The 15,066-nt window shown below is 41.2% G+C and overlaps 1 protein-coding gene across 2 annotated transcripts in view; it reads left to right on the top strand.

The window, feature by feature from the left end:
* The window catches only part of PAFAH1B2 (platelet activating factor acetylhydrolase 1b catalytic subunit 2), a 29,983-nt gene extending 17,554 nt beyond the window's left edge, over window positions 1–12,429 (top strand). For both annotated transcript variants that reach the window (XM_060604839.3, XM_060604840.3), the window contains 3 exons: window positions 816–932; window positions 2,432–2,554; window positions 6,227–12,429. In XM_060604839.3, coding sequence (XP_060460822.1) covers window positions 816–932; window positions 2,432–2,554; window positions 6,227–6,505 — 519 coding nt within the window. In that variant the 3' untranslated portion in view covers window positions 6,506–12,429. The remainder of the gene's footprint in view (window positions 1–815; window positions 933–2,431; window positions 2,555–6,226) is intronic.
* Window positions 12,430–15,066: the final 2,637 nt, after the last annotated feature.

Below are 15,066 nucleotides of genomic sequence, written 5' to 3'. Positions count from 1 at the left end.
GTGGCAAGGGTGCATCTTGGCTACGAAGGTAAATCTGTTCATTGCTAGCAAACTTTCATTCTGAGCCGAACCTGAAAGACTTCTTCGTGACAGTTTAGAAAAGCTCCAATTCAGAGTATGAGGGAGGTCAGTCCTACATAATGGGATTCTTTGTGCCCCCAAGCGTGAGGAGACAAAATTTAGCATTGTTTGTAACTCCGCTCTCGTTTTTGCCTTGGCTTCCGAGAACCTTCTCTATTTTATTTATTTATTTATTTATTTATTTATTTATTTATTTATCTATCTATCTATCTATTTATTTATCTATTTATTTATTTATATTTGTCCTAGTTGTGATTCTCAATTGTTAAGATTTTTGTTTGACCATTTCCTTATTTTGTGTGTTTTTGTCGGGAGCTGTTCCACGTCTTTTTTTTTTTTTAAGGTTTTCACTCTTCCAAGGGCAGTTGAAAGGAAAAGATAGCTTAATTTCCTTCTGGCTCCAGCACTCTAAATTTCTTCCTCCCGTATTTCTACTTCATCCTGTTCCTTTAGATACTTGAGTAAAGGGAAGGGAGAGCTAACTGAGCTGGCACCTTGGGCATAATGCTGGTACCTCCTAAAGGGCACCGGGTGGCACTGGGACTCAGTTCTCCGGCCAAGGTGGCAGGCTGCCCGAGAAGTGAGTGATGCGGTGCCCTGCGAACACAAGTTTGAACACATAACATTTGAACACACAAGAGGGAAATTGTTCTCTTAGGTACCTCGCGACACATTGTAGTTGAGGGATTTTATTTCCCACTCAGTTGAAATAAAGCCAGTTTTTCTCTTTTTAGATATGGCGAGAGCTTTTTTCCCCACTTCATGCACTGAATTTTGGAATTGGGGGAGATACAACCAGACATGTTTTGTGGAGACTCAAGAATGGAGAACTGGAGAACATTAAACCTAAGGTGAAGTGAAACTTAATTTTTAGACTATCTTTTAATCTTGGGTCTTTTCCCAAGATGAGTTAAATTGAAACTGCTAGTAGAAACAAATTACTTTTTTTTAAAGCATTATTTTGCTATTGTCTTTGCTTTGTGCCCATTTAGATAAATAATATCGTCCTTGCTTCAGAATGTGCCAAATGCCTACTAAGAAATTGGGGCATTGCTTGCTCAGGTTGTATTGGTAATTGTTAATAATGCCCTTTTTCAGCGGTAGGAAGGGATTTAATGCTTTCCTGTAGACCTGAAAGCAGGGTGTGTGGGAGACTTCCCAGAAGGGGGCCAAGGCCGCTGTGCCACCATTTACTTCAGGAAGGAATTTTGCATCTGGTTTATCCATGTAAACACATTACATGTGTAATCGAGGCCTCCCAAGTTTTTCTGAAGAAAATCTGAAGCACATGTGAACAAATGTTCACCGTAAACATGTTCCCAGTAACTGAACACATTATAAATGTCCTGAGTTGGCACACTGCATATAATTTTTTTCAGTCCTAAACAAAGAAAAAATACTCAAAACTGATAACAGTTGCCTTTGTTGAAAATATTTTACTTTTTGCCTTTCTAATAGAAAAACTCCTCCATGTTCCTGTCTTTTGTGACAGGGTGGAAAGTTACGTTGGGTCATATAGTAAATGTATGTCTCTAGGTGACAGCCACTTTATAAATTTTTTTTTTTTTTAATATTTATTTTTGAGAAAGAGAGAGAGTGACAGACAACAGGCAGGGGTGGGTTAGAGAGAGAGGGAGATGCAGAATCTGAAGCAAGCTCCAGGCTCCAGGCTCTGAAGTGTCAGCACAGAGCCCGACCTGGAGCTTGAACCCATGAACGATGAGATCATGACCTGAGCTTTTTTTTTTTTTTTTTTTAAATAAAGAGGAAAAACTTGAAACTGCATCCAGCTTCCAGCCCAGCAACTCTTTTTCCTTGAGTACAACTGTGTATTTACTTCTACCAGTTACACTCCCTTGGGTACTTTTGTTATTTTTTTCTGGAAGATACTTCTAGTATGGTAGGAGTTACAGATATTTTCCCCTGACTTTCTTAGATTTCACTTTATTTTAGTATTTTTTTAAGACATGCAGTGTTTTTATACAGTTGAATTTGTTATCTTTTTTTGTATAGTTTCTGGATTTTAAGAGGTTAGCTCTCAACTCCACAATGATGAAAGAATTCTCTCATTTCTTCTTAGTACAGTTGTACTGCTTCAGAATTGATCTGCTTGGAATTTATCCTGGGATATATGAGGCCTTAAATCAGTATTTGAGGGTGGCTGCTCGGTTGAAGTTCTCCACTACCATTTGACAAGTTCATCTTTCCTTCCTTTGATTTTTGAAATAAGATTTTTATCTACATATTGATAAATATTTTTATCAAAATATTAGGTTTTTATCTAAACATTCCTCTTTTCCTGGCTATTTATCCCTGCCCTCCTCCCCCCCTTTTTCCCCCTTAATTATAGGTCATTGTTGTCTGGGTAGGAACAAACAACCATGAAAATACCGCAGAAGAAGTAGCAGGTGGAATCGAGGCCATTGTACAACTTATCAACACAAGGCAGCCGCAGGCCAAGATCATTGTATTGGTATGTAGTCTTTGGTGGGTAGAGTCTTTGATGTCATTAAGTCAGGTGAGGAATGTTTTTAGATATATGATCACTCGTGAAATAGAGACTGTTTAGGTGGAAGCAGTTTATGATAGTCCTGAGGGGGCTCTTCTTTGATATGTCCCATTGTCTTACCAGTTTCATCATTTCCCAGACCAGCTGTGGGGGTCATCTCTTACCTGCTCATCCTTGTTTAGATGTGGAAATCGTCTTTGTTGCCTCAGGTAGCAACATTCTGATAGTGTTTAAAATTGCATGTGAAACTAGTCCTAGTCCTAAATCTGTTTTTGTTAGACTTGGGTTTGGATTATTAGTTTAGGTGTGTTGTTCCATCCCTTTATCTGTTAAATGTGGTGTATTTATTAAAATCTCTGAGGTCTCTAAAACATCAGCGATTCTGTTAGCAAGAAGATGGGTACTTTATATAGTCTTACCCTATCAGAGAGTGCTACACTTTGTGGAGATTAAAGCATTAAATCTTCGTGGTCTCAGAGATAAACAGCTGTCTATTTCAGTGTAAAAGTTTATCTGTAGATACTCTTAGCAACACTAAAAATAGCAAAACTAAAAATGTATGTTTTTGTGGAATCTGATAGGTATTCAGTTTTTTAATGAGATGATGTTAAGATATTTATCCAACAAACGTGAAGATCACTATGTACAAGGCACTGTTCTGGGTCTTGAGCCTACAAAAATAAATAAGACCTTGTTCCTGTCAGGGAGCTGTCAGTCTGGTCTAGTGGTAGATGGACGTAGCAATATGAAGAGAGAATTAGTACACTGTATGCTAAGGGGAGAATAGGTGTATTCTAGACACAAAAGCTGAAATCTGACTTTAGTTTTAAAGAATTCATTCGTCTCCAGACAAATGGGGAAAGGAAAGAAAAGGCATTACAGGTCAGGGGAAAAAGGATGGAAGGCATATATACCTAGGTGTGTGTTTGTTGGGTGAGTGAAGGAGGGTGCTTGAAGAATTTTGGGCTGTCTTCGATTAAAGTTTAAGACTGGGTTGGTGAGAAGAAGGAGGCCACAGCCAGGTCAGGTAGTGATTTGTATGGCTAGATAAGAGTGTAGATTTTATCTTCCTGGTACTGGGGAGCCATGTCTTATTTTATTTTTTTATTACATTCTTTTTTATATCCTTGCTCTAGTCCAGAAAGGATTGCATTGTGGTTAAAGAGTCCACCTCTGAAGTACAGGGGCTGGTACATAATAGTTGCTCAAGATGTATTAGTTGCATCAGTGTTGCTGAATGAATTCTCCATAAATAAATAGTCTTTGTTGCAGCCAGACTTTTATATTGGATGTACGCTGGTGTTGTCTACAACACTAAAACATTGGCCATACTCTGAATAACTGAATGGGCCCATGATTGTATAAGCCATTGAATATAATAGCACTAATCCTGTGACAGTTGGGAGAACTGTGTGGAGATTGGATTTATGATGTATTTAAGTGAAAATTCCAAATGCTAAACCATATGTGCATTATATTTAGAGTTACTTAAAATACGGTTTACCCTCGAACAACATGGGGGCTAGGAGCATTGACCCCCATACGGTTCAAAATCCGCATGTAACTTTGGATTCCTTCAAAACTTAGCTACTAACAGTCTGTTGATCAGAAGCCTTGCTGATAAGCAGTCATTTAACACGTACTCGTATGTTACGTGTATTACATACTGTATGCTTACAAGAAAACTAGTGGAAAGAAAATGTTACTAAGAAAACCCTAAGAGAAAATACATTTCCAGTACTGTACTCTATCAGAAAAAATTTGTGAATAAGTGGACTTGTGCACTTCAAACTTGTTGTTCCATGATCTGCTATAGTTGTCACATGGTGAAGAGATTGGGAGCATATTTTTCTTTTTTGTTTCTTTTAACATAATGTTTTGGCAGTTAAAAAAAATTTTTTTTTTTTAATTTTTATTTATTTATTTTGAAAGAGAGAAAAAGAAAGAGAAAGAATCGCAAGCAGGCTCCACACTGTCAGCCCAGAGCCCCACGTGGGCCTCAAACTCCTGAATCGGGAGACTGTGACCTGAGCCAGAATCAAGAATGAGACACTTAACCAACTGAGCCGCCTAGGTGCCCCAGTATTGTAGCAATTATTAATTATTACAGGGGAAAAAAATCACATGGCATACCTTTGATACTCTCATATTAAGGAAAATGCTATGCAAATACATAAGCTGCTTTTCTCATCCTGGCTTGAAAATCCCAGTAGGTATGGTCCCTGTTCTTAAGGTGTAATCATTTCTTACGGCTTTGACTGCCATGATATTCTTTGAATGACAGAACAAAGTATGTATTTGCTGTTCACTGGTCATCCTTCTTGGTTGCTCATATCTCAGCCAGATTTGGCTCATTGTGAGCATTCAGGGTAGTTCTTTTTTTGTTAACTGTCAGATGCAAAGCCTTATACTTCTAACAGTTCTGTAAACTAGGGTTTAGGCTTGACTTCATCTGTGAAATTTTTGAGGCGCTTAACAAGGGAACTATATAGTCACAATAAATTGGTAACCACGGCGCCAACATTTGGTGAAAAAAATTAAAGCAGACATGACCAAGTACTTACTTTAGCATGAAGCGGTTTTTTTTTTTTTTTTTCTTTTAGTAGAATACCCACAGAAAATCTATTTTTGTGAAATAATCCCTCTTAAGAGAAATGAGTGGAAAGTTTTTTGCCTAAATAACAAAAACTTGCTATGTGGTATCATTGGCTATAAACCAATAAAAGGTTGTCTGACAATAATTTTATAATAGGATCAATTTCTATAAAAGGACATTCCTAGTTTGAGATGATAAAACCTTGCTCTTGCGGTATGAGCGTAGACTTTCATGGACCATGGGAGGACAGACATGTGATTTATCTAAAAGTTAGATGATTCACATAAGTTAAAAATGAATTTTAGAAAACATCTGTTTTATTCTAGCAAACATGAAGTGGCTTTGATTTTTTAAGACCACATTTGTCCCATCTCTGTTTCTCATGTGCAGTAGTATGGGTTCCATGTAACATTAATAAATACATGTGTATTTGAGCTAGATTATTCTGATGACTGTAGGGAAAATGAATTGAAGGGAAGACCAGTCAGGAGACTTTACGTTAACTGAGTGAATAGTGGTAACTTTCCTAGCCATAGCAGCATGTGTAATCAGAATGGAGAAAAAAAAAATTGAAAATACTGAGAATGCAAAAGCTGAGTAATTTAATGATAAATAGGGAAGGTATGTGCAATGAGAGACTCAGGGATGTTAGAATGACAGTTGATACAGAGGATGTAGTAGGAGCATATTGTGGGGAGACGATGATGAATTGCTTTCGGACACGTCAAGTTGGGAGTGCCTCAGGAATGCTCAAGTTCGGTTTTGAGCTAGAGTGTTCGTAGTGGGCCAAGGACAAGACCCTGACCTGAAGACTACCGACAGTTAAGGGACAGGAGGAGGAAGAGGAACTTGTGAAAAAACTGAGAAGCAATGGTCAGAGAACTTCCACCAACACCAGTCTAGTCCAGTGTTTGAGAACTCAGAGTGTCAAAAGGTGCCAAATGGAACGGTTCTTCTAGGACTAACTGAAATCACAGATAAATAAGAAGGGAAAAACCAGTGACTCTTCTCATCTTCTGTTCTTCTCTGCTTTGCCCCAGGGTTTGTTACCTCGAGGTGAGAAGCCCAACCCTTTGAGGCAAAAGAATGCCAAGGTGAACCAACTCCTCAAGGTTTCCCTGCCGAAGCTTGCCAACGTTCAGCTCCTGGATACAGATGGGGGCTTCGTGCACTCGGACGGTGCCATCTCCTGCCACGACATGTTTGATTTTCTGCATCTCACGGGAGGGGGCTACGCAAAGATCTGCAAACCCCTGCATGAACTGATCATGCAGTTATTGGAGGAAACACCTGAGGAGAAACAAACCACCATTGCCTGACTGGCTCCCATCAGTGTTAATAGCACCCAGCTTCCTCAGATCAGTTATATCACTGGCACTACAGAATCCTTCTCTTTCTTAAGGCACTTTGCATTGTAGAATGTTCCTGGATGTTCATATCTAGTGTTTGAAGGGAGGAGGGATTTAAACTGGTCCTGTACATAGAAGGTTTGTTTGACACAGGAGAAAAATTAGCCAAGGAAGATTGTTGTTTAAATTCGTTTGAAACCAGAAGGGGACTTTTTAGTTGTATGTGTGACATTTTCATTCAGTTATCACTGTTTTTCCTAGGACAACATCAAGCCTAAGTACTGAACAAAATGAAGATTTTTTTCTTGGCCTTTCTTTCTATGGATTATGTCATATATACTAATGATCAGGATCACACCTACTTGGCTTTAAAACAGATGTTTTTTCCAGTTTTTAAGGTTCATAATTTAGCCTTTTGTTTTTAGTTTGTTTTACTCATGTGTATTTGCCACATTTTTTTTAACTTACAGCATCAGATTGAACGTGCTTGTCACTCACATATGGGAGATGCTATGGTTACAAGTGAATTTGTTCCACTCTGTTAATCTTTCCCGTGTTTAGCAGTGGAAGATAGGTTTTGCCCCATTTGGGGGACTCTGCGGAGGGTATTATTTTTATGCTGCTGAATATCATGTCTATAATAGACCCATGCATGCAGCCTTTCCTCCCTGTTTCCCCTCATCCCCTCTTTTTTTTGGGGGGGGGAGCCCTTGTTGACATTACAAGCTTTTAACACATTTTCAACCTAGGAGCTCTGTTGCTGGAAGTGTAAGTCCCCAGTCAGTCACTCTCATGATGTTACTGATGTGCAACTCGTCCTTGTGAGGTGTTCTGTGCATAGAGTCTGTGTCGTGCTATCCATGTGCAGAGTTCTGTTTGTTTTTTGTTTTTTTTTTTTTCCTGTAAAATATGTTACAGTTTCCTTTTTTGGGAAAAAAAAAAATCAGAACTCTATTTTCCATTCCATAAGCCTTGACATTATTTCAAGTTTTATAGTATCTTAAGATGTATATTTTATTTTTTTATTGGCTTAGTTTTTAAATTATAATCAGTCCAGAAAAATTTGGCCTTTCCTTATGGGCAAACAAACGGAGCTGCTTTTCAGAACAGACATTTCTGCCTTGATCCCACCATTTTAGTGAAAAAGAACTAGGTTTGTTTAACTTTCAGGTTTTCTCCTTAGAGTATTTTCACCTGAAAATTTCTTCCAAGAGAGCTCTTTATAATCCTGTCGGTTTGCTTGAGCTACAATAACTGCCATTTAAAAAATAATGGGATGATACATGGTTTATTGTTTGGTATACCTATGGAATATGTACAAACTGGATCTACAAACAGATACTTTAAACTGGACCAGGTGGGTACTGGAGTAACCTTTTAACACGTGCTCTGCACAGATTCTGCTTAACGTTCAAGTTCAGTGACTAAGGCTGAAGCTCGACGATCTGCTTGCAAGGCAAATGCTTTTGTGAGTTGGAGGGGGTTGCCGATTTGAGCATGGAGCCACTTGTGATTGAGAAGGATAGAGAACTTGGGCTGATGTTTTCTTGTGAAGCCTCTTTCTAGGAATATTTTTTCCGTCTTATTTTTAGTCTTTTTTTTTTTTTTTTTTAAAATACATTTCTGAATGTATCATGTCTTCACTAATGACAGAAAGTACATGTGATGTTTACTAGACTCATTTCCCACATTAAAGTTCCCTCTTCTGTTTTGAGTAGCCCGGATTCTTGAGTTTTTCAGGACAGGTTCTTTCTTAGCTAGGCGTTGTTAGGCATTGTTCTAAGGAGGAGATTTAATAAAGCCAGAAGTTTGTCTGTGAAAAGACCATTTCTTCAGGTCTTTTTCCGTTTGTCAGAGGGCGGGAGTGTCGTCCAAACAAATCCCTTAGGTGACTCCTGCAGCATGCGCTTTTAGTTTCCCTCTTGACTAAGAATCAAATATCCCTTTGTGAGCTGGTCTTCAGCTCCTTTGCTCATGTGTGTAAACCTCGGGTGTTACTACATTTTATACCTACCAGAGCTATTCGAGCAATAGTATTTGAACCACTAGCCTTTTAAATAAAAGTCTGCCCCGTTGCTAATGTGCAGATACTGAGTCCACTTTCATTTCTTGCCAGCTTTCTTTGCACTGCTTTAGGCAGGAAGTGTTCATCTGTTTTTCTTTGACATCCCTGTTTGCTACAATGACAGAACTTAGTGCTTACCCTTTGGATTTCTTGCTCACTTTTCATGTATATGTAAACTTAATGCACTGTCCAAGTGAAATGTCTTAGTTGTCATTGTGATTAAGGGGCCAACTTTCCAGACAGCTAGCAGAGGTGTTCTGATCCTCCCCCCAGCAAGTTTTAATTCCTTTGCCCACCCATTCCCGATATCCTAGCCGGCAGCCGGTGATGGCGTTGTGGATTCTGCGGTCACATTGTGAATGTGGCAGGTGGAGGATGTACTGCCAACACTGACCTAAGGCATGTTGTTTTGCTGCCTACGTCTTCTGACTGCCGTGGGCAGTGGTGCAGCTCCCACTTTGGGTCTTTTTGGACTGTTGGGGGCATCTGTCTAAACCTGAATCTTCTGTGAAAAACCTTAATCCGACACAACAAATCTTGAGTAGCTAATGCCCTTCTCTTAATAATTCTGTCTCTTGTTGTTTCAAAACAAAACAAAACACAACTTTTTTTTTTAAACTTTTTTTTAACCTAGTCGCTGTTTACAGTTGTATGCTAAAAGCCTGAAATACTGTCTGTGCTGTGGTGTATGAGCATTGCCAATTTTATATTTATTGCAGTGAAGAAGAAACTAAAAATATATGAAAATGAGGAGCATGTCCACGCTCCGAAATCCGTGTGGGTGCATGTGGGAGAAGTGAGTTGGGGTCTCTGGAAAGGAGGCTTTTTGGAGTGGGTCTCCTGCTTCTCCTTGGTGTTCCTGCTTGGGGATCACTGCTGCTAGCTGACTGGGCCTCCCCAACAGAAGTTTGTGACTCTGCTTTGGCGAAGTTTCATTGACTAGTAGAACTCATTCTGTTTTAGTGCATATTTCAATATAAATGTAAACATTTCACTCAAACTTGCTCATGTCTTTCTGTCTCCTTTATCAAAGTTTGGATTCCAATGGAGGGGAAAAAAGGCATCCCTTTTCCCCCTACCTTATCACAAGCACATTGGATACTTAGATCATCTGCTGCTTTTCTGGGGAACTGAATGTACTGAGCTGACCATCATCACATCTCAGGGCTGTGGGAGGGTAGGGTGGGCTGAGCAGATAGGAGGAATTCTAAGTAGATACATGGGAAAATTGTCAAAGGAAGTGTCTCCGATTGGTTATGAGTATCTGGCAGTTAAAGAATTGATTCTTAAACCGTTACACTGACCTTTTGGACATTTCTCCTAATTTCAATCTTTAGAATTTATTCACATTAAACTTCTAATTTCCATTGTCTCTCTATTCCTCATACTAATAATCCTCAGTTTTCTTGTTTACACTTTAGAATATCTCTTTCCGCTACTGCCCCCAGCATGAACTTGAGTGCTTCAGGTTAATTGGACTATTCTGAGCTCCTGTGCCATCTAGGGAGAAGGTCCTCAGGATAATATTTATATCCTACATCTAATACGTAGGGTGTATCCAACCCATTTTATTGTTGATGGAGAGGCCCAGGGAGGTATGTATGATATCCATTTGAGGAGTCCTGTAATTTCATTGGTTGAGCTGGGATTTGAATCCAGCTTTATGTGATTTCAGAGTCCTTGCCTTTGCCATTACTCATTCAGTCTGGGGTATCTTTTGAGCTATAGATTCTGATTCACTGGGTTCATGACAGATACATCCCTAGTTGCCTTCCAGTTGAAGGGCCTGGCAATTAAGTGACAGCAGCTTCCTTCAGTCTTTCCTGCAGCCAGTATAATCCTCTTCAGTTCCATCTTCCACATGGTCACACAATTACTAGAATTTATTTAAAGTTAATTACCAGGGCACCTGGGTAGCTCAGTTGGTTAAGCGTCCAACTTGGGCTCAGGTCATGATCTCGTGGTTTGTGGGTTTGAGCCCCATGTCGGGCTCTGTGCTGACAGCTCAGAGCGTAGAGCCTGCTTTGGATTTTGTCTCTTTCCTTCCCCCGCCCCAGTCACACACACTCTCAAAAATAAATGAATAAACATTAAAACTAAAGTGCATTACCTGGCCATCTTGGTTTCCACCTTAAAACCAGCAGAATGAAATAGTGTTTATAGAGCAAGAGTTTTTGGTAGTACACATGAAGGGATTTGAAGATTGCCTGGCTTATTAAGACATGTAAGTTCAGACTGATAGGAAGACACTCAGGTAAATGAAATTTAAGATCTAAAGGAAACAGGAAAGTACAAATGGCAGAGGGTAACTAAAAGAGGAAGTTACTAGCTTCCATACGCTGAGGAGTGGGGGTGGGGACCACAGTTGTAGGTGAAAACATTGAACGAGGGTTCATTCATACCAGACCTGCCGGAAGCACGACTGCCTCCTTTGCAGTCCACGCTCACCCAGGAGTCTGGAATGTTTGTTTCTGCAAGTGGGTTGGTCTGGTTGTATGCTGCACACCTCAGCTGAACCAGATGAGTGGCATGAATCTCACTAGGACACGATGTGACCACAGAATTCACGACAGGAGCCTGGAGTGTAGACACAACTCTCATGTTGCACCTTTGCCTCCCCAGGCTAAAGAATCCTGATCCAAGGACGACCTCTTTATAGCTATGAGGCTAGAACAAAGGTCAGTTATGCCACCAGCTCATCAGGGCCTAACCTGATGACTGGCCACAGACCACACCAGCAGTAATTACGGCAAATTGATACGCCAGTACAAAGCTGCTATGGTTTCTGTATCATTTCTTTGATCACTCTTAATCACGGTGATGCTCTTGGATTAAAATGGTTTACACCTGTAAGAGAAGAGAATATGGAATACTAACGGAGATACTTTTTTCTAGTTGCCTTTGCTCCCATATCTAATCACACCAAGTTCCTCTCTTTCACCGTCCTCCCCGCCCCCACCCGTCTTTGCCTTTATCAGCTGCTCACTGGTTCCCCTTAGATCACAGAGCAGCAGTAAAGGCAGCCTAGGTCCTGAGGCTTCTGTGTGAACCTCTTCAGTGGCCCAGGACAAGTGGAGGAGACGGCAGTGAGTAGAAGGGAAGGTTCCTTTACCAGCAGGCACTTGGGGAAACACTGGCCAAAACCAGCAAGAGGAGTCCGTCTACTTTTCTCCCGCCACAGCAGGGGTGAAATCTTAGCTGCATATTTTTACACTGCCATGAAGCAAAGATCCTCAATGTTTTGATAAACATACAGTCTGTCTTCCACTCTGGCCTGATTTTGTGCTATTTTATGATCTCAAAAAACATTTTACATTCTGATCAAGCTTTGACCTTCGTGACACATCAGTACTGCAGCATGTTCGTCAGTAACTGCTGATCGTCCAAGCCATGAAATCTAGTATCCAATGCTACCCATGACCTGACCCTCTTCAGTCCATATCCTCCCACCCCTTACTTTGAACCTTCATGCCAATAGCATTGAACTTTGAGTCTATGACTTTGCTTCAAGTTGAGACTCCTTGTCTGGAATTTGTTCCTATTCCTTTGCTGGGCTAGCTCCTACTCATCTTTTAAGAACCCCCTCAGGGACACCTCCTGGGTTGTTTTCTGATTTCCCTGATTGCCAGCTCTGGTTTGTATTGTACTAGGTCTCTCTGAGTTCCCATAATACCTTGTGTAAATCTTTTATCATTGCACTTACTCTGTATTAAATGCTTACCTCATTGCCTACACTGTTAGATTATGAAAAGTATCCGTGTTCCCAGCACCTAGCTTAGTGACTAGTACAAACTGGGCATTGAATAAATGAAAGAATGAATGAATAGGAGATTGAGTGATTTGTTCATAGTCATCTAGGTGGTAACTGTGAATATTGAAATTGGAATACAAATCTTTTGACCTCATTTCCTGTTCTTTCAATGGTACCATGCTGCTGCTTGTGAGAAACAATGCATGTTATTCTTGCTCGGGATAAATAAGGGCAAACAAAATTCACTTAACAAAAACCAGGGCACCTGGGTTGGGCATCTGCCTCTTGGTTTTGGCTCAGGTCATGATCTCCTGGTTTGTGGGTTTGAGCCCTGTGTCAGGCTCTGCGCTGACCGCGTGGAGCCTGCTTGGGATCCTTTCTCCCTCTGTCTTCCCCTCTCCTGCTGATGCTCCCTCTCTCAAAATAAGTAAATAAACTTGGAAAAAAAAAAAAAAAAAGATGCCACACATACTTATTAGAAAAGTTTTTGAAACGTTTTCTAGAATTGTTTCATTGAAACCAAATGGAAGTATTAAGGTAGTTTTTATAGGAAAAGTGAAGCTAGAAGAAAAAGCTAGACTGGTTCAGGGGAACAAAGGTATTGTGAATGAGAGAACTGCCTTTGTGAAGGCTCTGAGGCCCATGAGGTAACACAAGAAGCTGTGGGCGCTGGCCTGTATGTGAGCCAGAGTGTAAAGCGAGGGGACCCTTTCTATTATTGAGAGCAACATGGAATAAGGACTGAGTAGCTGCACATGTTATCATTAGATAACAGCCAGAGAGGAGGAAAGGTTCTTGAGTTGCATCTTCTGATTTCGTAGCTGGAGACCCAAGCTCGCTTCAGATAGGAGGATAGCTGGCTCGTTTTTATCAGTGATCTTTGGAGACAGATTTGAATTAATCAATTTTTTATCTTCTTGTTTTCAGCGGCCTGACTGAAGACCAGCTTCATTTCCTGGAAAGCTCCAATGTGGATTCTATCACATGGCCACAGGGAACAAGAAGCAAGGCCTGCGTGTATTATTGTTCACATTTCCCAGGCGGAATGGTGAAAGCCCAGGAAATGGAAAGTGGCTGATCTATCTATGGCAGAAAGTTTGCCCACTCAGTCAAAATCACTCTCCCTCGACTCCCCTTCTACTCTTTAGACAGTAGTTCAAGATGATGAATACAGTCCAGCTCTGCTGTGCTGCATTTAGGAGATAAATAGAGCTAAGACACGACTCCTCATTGCCTAAGATGCATAATGCAGGGGCTTAAACAGAACTTGCTGACCTCAAATTCCTTGCTTTTTCCATAGTACCAAGAAGCCATGTGACGGCTCTGGGACCTTAGCCCCAGAATGACAGAGTAAATACTCCAACTCCTAATCTTCAATGCATCTCGTTTTCACAGTCCTTGGAGGGATAACCAGACACAAGGGCAGCCCTGAGAAAGGAGAGAACTTGCAAGAAAGGAGTGCTGTACATTGCTCTTGCTGCTGGGGCTACGTATGTCCTGGACAAGTCTATTCGAGCTCCGCACAGATACACTGAGACCCTTTTATGGTCATGATGAAAACAGGGAACTTCAAGTCCATTTCCTTCAGAGGGCTTGGCTTTGTAGCCTTTTTTTTTTTTTTTTTTTTTTTCTGGGTTAAAGTTACTTAGTTCTGAAGTCTGGCTTGATTCTGCCACCCACCCACAGGCACGGCCACCCTCTACCCACCCCTCCCCAACACCAGGTTCCTAAAGTATTTGATTCGATTCACCTAATCCGTCTAATGTGCTTCTAATGTGCCTGCTCTTGGTGCCATCTTAAGGGCATTTTAACAGTACACCTGACCAGCTGAAGCTTCCTTCCTGTCCTCTTGTTCCAAACCTCAAAAATCCTGTCACTTAAAATGGAACTGGACCTATGGAAATCTGGGAGCCTTGTCAGCTGGTTAATGGTCCTATTCCACAGGCCTTTTCTGCACTCAGGCTCGGAAGGATGGCCCACAGGGAAATAGAAAGAAGCCATCTGAGCCTTGTGACCCCACCCTGCTCTCATTGCCAGGGCTGGGGTTGGGCTTTTTATATAACATGGCAGACAGTGCAGTAGCTGGCCCCGTGCAGAAGGCCAAGGGGGCTGCCCTGAGACCTTGACATTTGCTTGGCTCTCACAAGTCTGGCTTTGAGACCCAGCACTGCCCTTCTTTTACGCTAACTGCTGTAGCCAACAAAAAGGCCCTCTCTCCTCTCAGGGCTGCCAGACCTCAGAAAGGACCTATTCATAACTGGGTTGTGTTGTTCCCTCCCTGGGGGGTAGGACTGAGGAAAGTTCTGCAGACCTGAGAAAGTCTGGGGCTGCTGCCCTCCTACCCTGTTTGAACATTCCGGATACTGAGGATTCAAAGGTTAAATCCATGAGACCTTGCAAGAGGGAAGGGTCCCTTCTGGGTTTATTTGAATAGATTTCTCCTAAGATACTGCTAGGAGAGAGGGAGCAAACAGAAATACCAGTAGTCCTAGGTGTCTGGCCCCAGAACAGTGGTTCTCAAAATTTATTGTGCCTATCAAGCTTCTGGAGTGCTTGTTAAAATGCAGATTCCTGGAGTGCCTGGGTGGCTCAGTCGGTTAAGTGTCCGACTTCAGGTCATGATCTCACAGTTCATGGTTTTGAGCCCCCCATCAGGCTCTGTGTTGATGACAGCTCAGAGCCTGGAGCCTGCTTTGGATTCTGTGTCTCCTTCTG

This window comes from Panthera onca, chromosome D1, assembly GCF_046562875.1.
Source record: "Panthera onca isolate mPanOnc1 chromosome D1, mPanOnc1 haplotype 2, whole genome shotgun sequence".
NCBI classification, from domain to species: Eukaryota; Metazoa; Chordata; class Mammalia; order Carnivora; family Felidae; genus Panthera; species Panthera onca.
Note: the sequence above shows the minus strand (reverse complement) of the source record. Positions and strands in the feature narration are given on the sequence as shown.